Below are 9,091 nucleotides of genomic sequence, written 5' to 3' on the forward strand. Positions count from 1 at the left end.
TTATTTCACTCTCTGTCTCCATATCTATTTCTTTCCCCCTCCTTTCCTCCTCCCCTGCTTCTCTCCTCCTCGCCATCCATCCCCAGCTCCAGAATGGGTCTCCCTCCTGTCCTCCTTCTCCCGCCTCCTTAGCTCTCACCCCTGCACCTCTTTCTTTGTATTCCTCTCGCCCTCTCTCGGCCTCGCCCGCATCTCTCCTCCCCCGCCCTGCTTCGGCCTCCCCCTGCCTCCCCATCTTCAGCTCAGTCTCCTCCCCCTCGCTCCTCTCCTCTCCCCTCCCCTCTGCCTCGCCCCACTCCCTGCCTGCATGCCAGGGTTTCTTTCCACCCTGGGGGTCTCTGTGCCTCTCCTCCCCTCTGCCTTCCTCCTCCCTCACCGCAGGGTTAGCGAACATCCATCCTCTTCTGCCCGGGCATTCCTCCCAGACCCCCACTATCGCCCCTGTCTCTTCTTCTTCATCGTATCTCCTCTACCCACCCTCTCCTCTCCTCTTTTCTCCCTGCCCCTTTAAATCTGCCTGGCCCTGCCTCCCCCGTGATGCTGGGATGGAGCAAACATTGATTTGTGCTGGGATGGAATCGGAATTTTGATTTATTTTTCCTCTCCCAACCATAAGAAGAAAAAAATAATAAAAACACCCCCTCTTGATAGCCCCCTCCCTCTTCCCATCCAGCTCCCAGCTCCTCTTCCCTATCTCCATCCAAAGCAGATTTTTTTCCCTACACTATTCCCATCTCCCCCCACCCCTGCCACTACCTCGCCGCCCCCCCCACCCTGCTCCTCCAGCTGGGGAGAGAGGGGACTCTCTCCCGGCTCCCCCACCTTTCTTCTCTGGGTTGGAGCAGTCTCTCCGGAAGGGGAGGGGGCTTGGCTTGTCCGGGTGAGGTGGGAGTGGAGGTATCCTGTCATGGATGCAGTGTCTGGGAGGCAGCCTGAGCCCCAGCCCACATGGTGAGTAACCTGCCCCCTCCCTCTGCCTGTCTGCCCATCCCCACCCTGGCCTTTCCCCTGCAGAGCCTCCCCCATGCCCATCCTTTGCCCCCTGAGAAACTGTCAGCCCCCCTTGGTCCGATCTCACCCCTACATTTTCTAGCCCTCCCCCTTTGCCAGGGAAGCCAAAGAACCGGGGCAGAGAGATCCTGACAGCAGCCAGGGAAGCGGGTGGCCTACGACTCTGCCCAGCCCCCTCTCGGGACCCCCCCCCCCAAATTGCCATCCACACTGGACACTTTGGGGTCCTAGGTTGAAGAAGTGGGACTCTAGCTTGGGCTTGGGCTTGGGGTCCCAAGTCCTGGGAGGGGCCCTCTCCAAGAAGGGAGGAATGGGAAAGCCCCCGTGCCCCCAAAGCTTGGGAGCTGCTGGAAGGAGCTGCCGAAGGAGGGGGGAAGTTGGGGGGCGGTGCTGATGCCCCAGAGCCACCGGGCCAGGGAGCGGCGGGCAAAGAGGAGGGGCCTCACTCACCACTTGCCCCCCCCTTTCTCCGCAGCCACTCAGGATGAGGGTCCGGCCCTGCCTGCCCGCGCTGGGGCCCCCCCGCCCGGCCCCGGTCTAACTGCCCCCGCCTCCAGGCCTCGCCCGGCTCTCAGGCCCCCAGCCGGCTCTCCAGCCCCAGGATGCGCTGAGCCGCCGGGGGGCTGAGGCCGCGCCAACTACATGCATGTCCCCCGGGGGCAAGTTCGACTTTGACGACGGGGGCTGCTACGTGGGGGGCTGGGAGGCGGGGCGGGCACATGGCTACGGCGTGTGCACAGGGCCCGGCGCCCAGGGCGAGTATAGCGGCTGCTGGGCGCACGGCTTCGAGTCACTGGGCGTCTTCACGGGGCCCGGCGGACACAGCTACCAGGGCCACTGGCAGCAGGGCAAGCGCGAAGGGCTGGGCGTGGAGCGCAAGAGCCGCTGGACGTACCGCGGCGAGTGGCTGGGCGGGCTGAAGGGGCGCAGCGGCGTGTGGGAGAGCGTGTCCGGCCTGCGCTACGCCGGGCTCTGGAAGGACGGCTTCCAGGACGGCTACGGCACCGAGACCTACTCCGACGGAGGTGCGGGGCCCGGCCTACTACTGTCTGTCTGCTCGTCCGCGTGCGCCTTCCCCAGCCGTATACCCCCACGCCCTGCTGTTCCCCCATACGCCTTCCCCATCCATATGCGCCCCCTGAGCCATCCTTCTCTCCCGCACACCCCCGTCCCTCCCCCATGCCGTTCCCCATCGATATGACCCCAGCCCCCACCTTTCTCCCCTTTCTGCCCTCGTGCCTTCCTCATTTGTCTCTCTCCTGGCGGTTTCTCCCTCACCCCTTCCCTGTCTGCCTGTCCCTCACACCTTCCCTCTCTACCTGCCTGTCCCTAACACTTCTGCTCTGTCCGCCCCAGTCAGCTTGCCCCTAAGAGTCCTGTTTGCCTATTATATACATCCCCGTCAGCCTGTCCTTCGCACACGCCAGCTGCCCCTCCCCTTTGCCCTATGTACCCACACTGCCAAAATCCACGGATGGCTCCTGCTACCTGCCTGTCTTCACTCTGCTCTTCCACACCTCCTTCTGACCCAGCGTGGCCTGTCCCCAGCTCCTGGTACCCTTCCCCGACCTCCGCGCTGTCTCTACCCCTCCCACTTGACACTTGGGCTTACAGGGGCGCTTGAGACTTGGGGTGCAAGGAACCCAGCGGCGGGTTCTGACTCTTTCTCCCACCTCTACCCCGCCCGCAGGCACCTACCAGGGCCAGTGGCAGGCCGGGAAGCGCCACGGCTACGGGGTGCGCCAGAGTGTGCCCTACCATCAGGCGGCGCTGCTGCGCTCACCCCGCCGCACCTCCCTGGACTCGGGCCACAGCGACCCCCCGACGCCGCCCCCGCCCTTGCCCCTGCCGGGCGACGAGGGAGGCAGCCCGGCCTCGGGCTCCCGGGGCGGCTTCGTGCTGGCCGGGCCCGGGGACGCCGACGGCGCGTCCTCCCGAAAGCGCACCCCGGCGGCCGGCGGATTTTTCCGCCGCTCGCTGCTGCTCAGCGGGCTCCGGGCGGGCGGGCGCCGCAGCTCCCTGGGCAGCAAGCGGGGCTCCCTGCGCAGCGAGGTGAGCAGCGAGGTGGGCAGCACCGGACCCCCGGGCTCCGAGGCCAGCGGGCCCCCGGTCCCAGCGCCGCCCGCCCTCATCGAGGGCTCGGCCACAGAGGTGTACGCGGGCGAGTGGCGCGCCGACCGGCGCAGCGGCTACGGTGTGAGCCAGCGCTCCAACGGGCTGCGCTACGAGGGAGAGTGGCTGGGCAACCGGCGGCACGGCTACGGGCGCACCACCCGCCCCGACGGCTCCCGCGAGGAGGGCAAGTACAAGCGCAACAGGCTGGTGCACGGCGGGCGGGTCCGCAGTCTCCTGCCTCTGGCCCTTCGGCGGGGCAAAGTCAAAGAGAAGGTGGACAGGGCTGTCGAGGGCGCCCGTCGAGCCGTGAGCGCTGCCCGCCAGCGCCAGGAGATCGCCGCTGCCAGGTGAGTGTCCAGTGCAGAAGCCAAAACTGGGCTAAGAGGAGAGGGTGCGCTGGAGACTGGGAAGGAGGGGATCCCTAAGGGAGGACAGGGACTCAAGGCCTAGGGCCTGAGGGTGAGAAGAGCAGGCCTAACGACAGGCAGTTGTATCCCTGGGTATTTGAGGCGTTTATATCTGAGGTCACAGGTGGATGTGGGTGCGACTCTGTGGGTGGCTGGGTATTTGAGGGAGGTGGTATAAGACCATAAATGTGTCTCACTGTCTTTGGTGTGGAGATATTTATCCATGGAATCATTGTTGTATGTGGGAGTAGCAATGGCTGCTTTGTGCAAGGGAAGAAACCTCTTGGAACTCAAACATGTCACTAGTCTTCCTCCTCTTGCAGCTGATCCAGCTTCCAGGCCTCAGTCTGGGAGCATGAGCCCTGGGTGGAACAGGGACTGTCCCTTCCTAACCACATTCCAGCCTGACACCATTTCAGCCTTGGGCCTTGGGGAGGTCCAGTTTGTACAGCTGCCCTACCTGCCTGAAAAGATAGTCTCTCCCAGCTTTGCCTCCTCTGCCTTCTTTTACCCAACTGATAAAGGTTTGAGGACAGGCCTGTAAATGAAATTTTCTATATCAGATTACATTTTCATGTATCACGAACCATGATGTCTAATATAATCTAAGCCAAATATGTAATTTAAAATCTAGTAACCACATTAAAAAATAAAAAGAAGCAGGTGAGATCAATTTTAATAATATATTTTTATTTAAACTAATATATCCAAAATGTTATCATTTCAACCTGTAATCAATATAAAATTATTGAGACTTTTACATTCCTTTTGAACTAAGTCTTTGAATTCTGGTGTGTATTTTACACTTACAGCACATCATTTCAATTTGGACTAGCCACATTTCAAGCAAGTGCTTAGTAGCCACATATGGCTTCTGACTACTGAATTAGATCTAAAGGAAGCCAAAAATCCACTTGTAATGAGATACATAGGTCCCTGATTTATACAACTCATACATTTAAATTTTTATATATTGGATATTCTTCAAAAGGGTTGGGGGCATAGTTGAGGGATTTTGTTTAAATTTGAGATTTTTTCCAGAGGATCAGAAATCACGAATATGTCCAAATATGCTTCAATGAGTTTGTGTAATGGGTGACAGGGTGTGTGTACATGTGTGTTTGTGTATGTGTGTGAATATGAACACATCAAATCCAGAGTAGATGCTTGAGCCAGAGAATGTGCATCTGTAGATTTGTCTGAGTGTCTCGATGTTAGAGTGCAGGGCCTTAAGCCAGGGAAGGGGGAGGGCAGAGCACCAGGGAACATTTTAGACAAGATAGGGTGGAGGCATGTGCAGGAAAAACTGATCTCAGTAACTAGAGGATCAGGCAGTAGGAGGAGGTTGGTTGGTCTCCCCAGCAACAGGCCTGGCAACTCTGATTGGCTGCCAGCTGCCATGGAAACAGCAGAGCCTCAGCAGCAGGTGCCTCTGCCAGGTAGCCTGAGCCTGGCCTGATGCCTGAGCACAGACTAAGTCCACTACATAGGACTTGATGATAGAAACCCTTCATATACAAAAACACAGGCTCTCGTCAATGCATCAGTTTCATGGCTGCCAAGAGAATGCAATACAACCCAATGCTGTGATCCTCCCACACTGCCCCAAACCCTGAGACCAGCTCAGTTGCAGATCAGGGCTAGTCATATGAAGTCTAAATACCCTAAGACAGAACAGGGTTATTTGAGATCCCTCCAAGCAGGCTCTAAGGTCCTTGACCCTCCAGGTTTGAGAGGAGGAGGGTGACCATATCTCCCAAAGTACATAAAGTAAGAGGTGGACCTAAGACTACAGTGGACATTGTCACCCTCTTCCCCACTCTCATACACAGACTGCCTTCCTAAGCCAGGTAAAACAGGCCTGTGGCCAAAGAAAGTCATGGGTCTTGATCCATTCACATGGATCAGAAGTAAGCACATCTGATTACCTCTACCTCTGCTCCTTTGGGTCCCACCTTCAGCCAGTATTACAGAACTAATTGAAAGGTTGCAAGGCATGTACCATTAACAGTGGAGGGTGAAAGGGAAGAGAAAATTAAGGAAGCATCTGACATCAGAGAGAGAACTGAGAAACAACAATGGGGAAAGGACTGATGATGCATCAAGTTTACCTGTACCTAAGGAGCAGGACAGGAGGGATATTGTGGAAGGGAGACTAAGAGCTTGCCCAGAAGGTATAATCACAGTGGTGAGAGAGCACGCATGTTAGCAGGGAGAGGGAGCAGCATCGTAGCAGAAAGAAGAGACCTACCTTATTCCAGTTCTAGAGCTCAGAAAAGCATGAGGTGGGGCAAGGGGGCAGTGGCAGTGACCGAGCGGGGAGAACAATGTGATAACAGAAGAGGCCGAAGGAAAGCAAGATGGGAAATTCTCACGTCGGGAGGAGGTAGGATTCAATAATAATGAGGGTTGGCAATGGAAAGGAAAAGGAAGGCAGAGGCTCCTAACAGCAGGGTGAGAGGGGTTGATAACAGGAGTATGTATTAACTGCAAAGAGGGTGGTGGGCATAGCTTGTAAGCACCAAGCAGGACTACAGTGGATGTGCTAAGAGAATGAGGTCTCAACTGTCACTGGAAGGGAGCAGGACAGGAATGGAATAACAGAGTTCCAGGAGGGCCTGGAAGAAGGAAGTGTTACTACAGGACATAACGGTAGAAGGGTGTGAGAGGAGGAGGAGGGTGTGACAACGGCAAACACCACCCAGGTCCAGGAGGGGAAACCAAAGGAGAGCTGCCCTGGCCTGCCAGGGAGGGGAGCAGCTGGCAGAGCGTGAGGAAGGGTGAGGACTCCAGAGGTGAGTTCAGATCAGGAGGAGGTACTATGGTGGGGACATGAGCAAACAGGCTAGAGCGTTTGAGCAGGGACTAATTTGAAGTGGGAGAAGGTCTGCTAAGTCCCTGTGCCCGGATCCAACAGGGCAGCAGACGCGCTCCTAAAGGCAGTGGCAGCCAGCAGTGTCGCTGAGAAGGCTGTGGAGGCAGCACGAATGGCCAAACTGATAGCCCAGGACCTGCAACCCATGCTAGAGGCCCCAGGTGAGGCATGGGCAGCCTAGGGGAGGGGGCAAGCCCACTAGGGGGCTAGAGAGGCTCAGGTGTGGGGAAGGAGGATGGGAAGCCCTGCAAGGGAACTGGGAGGAAAGCCAAGGTACAAGCGGCCACAGGGATGGTTGTCTGGGGAACTGGACTGGGAATTTATGAAGTAGGGTAATGGAGGGTTTCGGGTCTGGCAGTGAGAGGCTATGAGCCTAAGGATACCAAAATTCTGGGAAGTCCCCAGTCAGGGGAATAACACTGCAGCCACTCCAGCCCGAGGCCAGTTAGGCCCCTCTGATTCTTAGCTATCCCTGCCCAGGCCGCAGACCCAGGCAAGACTCAGAAGGTTCTGACACAGAGCCCTTGGATGAGGACAGCCCTGGGGTGTACGAGAATGGACTGACCCCTTCAGAGGGATCCCCCGAACTGCCCAGCAGTCCTGCCTCATCCCGCCAACCTTGGCGACCACCTGCCTGCCGGAGCCCACTGCCTCCTGGAGGGGACCGGGGTCCCTTCTCCAGCCCCAAAGCTTGGCCTGAGGAGTGGGGGGGCCCAGGTGAGCAGGCAGAGGAACTAGCTGGCTATGAGGCTGAGGATGAGGCTGGGATGCAGGGGCCAGGGCCCAGAGACGGTTCCCCACTCCTCGGAGCTTGCAGCGACAGTTCAGGAAGTCTTCGAGAGGAGGAAGGGGAAGATGAAGAACCCTTGCCCCAGCTGAGGGCCTCAGGAGGCTCAGAGCCTGAGCCAGTCACCATGCTGGTCCTGAAGGGCCCATCTTCGAGGGGTCCTGATGCTGGGTGCCTGACAGAAGAGCTCGAGGAGCCTGCTGCAACCGAGAGGCCTGCCCAGCCGGTGAGACATCTCTGCCCCCACTGTGCGCCCTCTTCTCCTCAAAGCCTTGCCTCCCACCCTTCCGGACCTCTGTCTGATCCCCTGAGGGGCTTTGATTTTGACTCAGCTTCCTCTGCCTGGCCAGTCTTGGACCATATCCCACCTGAAAAAAATAGAAAGCTTTCAAGCTGGAAAGAACCTTAGACACCTTTAACTCCAACTCCTCATTTGACAGATAGGGGAACTGAGGCCCAGAGCACTTAAAGTAACTTGCCCAAGGTTACAAACTAATAATTAACGGTAGAGCCAGAACATTTTTCCCTGTTCTCCTTCCATATCATTTCCAGCTCCCGGTTTCCTACTCCACCCCCCACCCCACCTCCACACTTTCTCTCTTTGGTGCCCAGAAATAAAAAAGGAAAAGATTGTTCCCTCCCTACCCTGACTCTCCCTCCCTCTCCTGGGAAGAAGGGAAATAGGGAAGAAGCAGAAAACTGAGAGAGGCGGAGTTTCCCCAGAACCCTCTACTCTGATTGGACTCTAGGCCTTCTCCTGTTTCCTAGCAACCACATCCTCACCCCTTCATCCCTCTGCCTTACTGCAGTACTGGCTGCTGCTGCCAATGTCTGCTACTAAGGCCAGGCACCTTCTGCCTGGGCCACATGATATGCCGGTGGGAGGGAAGCAGAGGGAGGAGGGAGGAAGGGCTGTTCCTGCCTTGAAGATGCCAGAGGAAAGGTGGGGCCCTGCCTGGGAGACGAAGGGTGTTTTGCAATTGAAAACAAAGGTTGGAGATCCCTTCCCCTCCTCTGGTCTCTGCAGGGAGGTGCCTGGGACCCCCCTCAGCTTTGCCACCTCAGCCAGGGCAGGAAAGTGGGGGACCTGGTCTGAGGACTAAGCTTGCCTCCCCCTCTATCTTTCTAGGGAGCTGCCAACCCCCTGGTGGTGGGAGCCGTGGCCCTCCTGGACCTCAGCCTGGCGTTCCTGTTCTCCCAGCTCCTCACCTGAGGCTACTTCCTGGCCTAGTTCTGGCTTTGGTTGCCTGCCTTTTCACCCCTTTGCCCTGACTTTTTCTCTTTTCCTCTTTCTGGTTGTGTTTTCTCTTCTCTTCTCCCTTTCCTTTCTTTTCTGCCCCCTTTATTTTTGTCTCTTGCTTTTTCTTTCCCTCTCTTCTTTCAGATTATCTCATTTATTCTGAATCTGTCTCTGTCTTCCTCACTCCCTTCCCTACCCCAACCCCTTCTTTCTCTAGATTGTTTACATATGAAGGGCTTTTCTCTCTCAGAGTTGCTCTCTTCTCTGAGACACACAAATCTAAGACAGACCATTGCCCCATGCCCACCCCACCTTTTCTTTAGACCTAAACTTCACTGAGGGTGGGGGTTTGGTGTCCTGAGGAGACTCCTGGAAGCTGAATGGAGAGGAGGAAGAAAATGAAGAAGGGGTACCTGAGTGCTGGACAAGGCACTGGCTGAGCTGCTGTGTCTCCCTGGCCTGACGGACCTAGTGTCCCTCTGAGGCCTAGTGAAAAAGCTACAGGAGGTACAGCCTCCACCTCTTTCCTTGGAGGATATTATTTCACCTCCAGGCAGGTTCTGAGCTAAGGTTCTGGCCTAACTGTCCTTTCCCTGAGGCAGATAGGGGAAGTGAAAAGTAGAGTAACTCCCTAGCATTTCCCTCTTTCTTTCCTC

At 56.9% G+C, this 9,091-nt stretch overlaps 1 protein-coding gene across 2 annotated transcripts; it reads left to right on the plus strand.

Annotated features, from left to right (window-relative positions):
• The first annotated feature begins 329 nt into the window (after positions 1 to 329).
• On the plus strand, positions 330 to 8,684 carry JPH4 (junctophilin 4). 2 transcript variants are annotated; one of them, XM_045525275.1, is made up of 7 exons: positions 341 to 951; positions 1,111 to 1,242; positions 1,487 to 2,036; positions 2,702 to 3,473; positions 6,451 to 6,569; positions 6,889 to 7,421; positions 8,325 to 8,684. In XM_045525275.1, exons 3-7 carry the CDS (start codon positions 1,658 to 1,660, stop codon positions 8,406 to 8,408), a joined length of 1,887 nt encoding a protein of 628 aa, XP_045381231.1. In that variant the 5' UTR covers positions 341 to 951; positions 1,111 to 1,242; positions 1,487 to 1,657; the 3' UTR covers positions 8,409 to 8,684. The 2 variants fall into 2 exon arrangements, with proteins under 2 accessions (XP_045381223.1, XP_045381231.1); XM_045525267.1 differs by lacking the exon at positions 1,111 to 1,242 and having other exon boundaries at positions 330 to 951.
• The last annotated feature ends 407 nt before the right edge of the window (positions 8,685 to 9,091 follow it).

The sequence above is a fragment of the Lemur catta genome, chromosome 1, assembly GCF_020740605.2.
Source record: "Lemur catta isolate mLemCat1 chromosome 1, mLemCat1.pri, whole genome shotgun sequence".
In the NCBI taxonomy this organism is placed as follows: Eukaryota; Metazoa; Chordata; class Mammalia; order Primates; family Lemuridae; genus Lemur; species Lemur catta.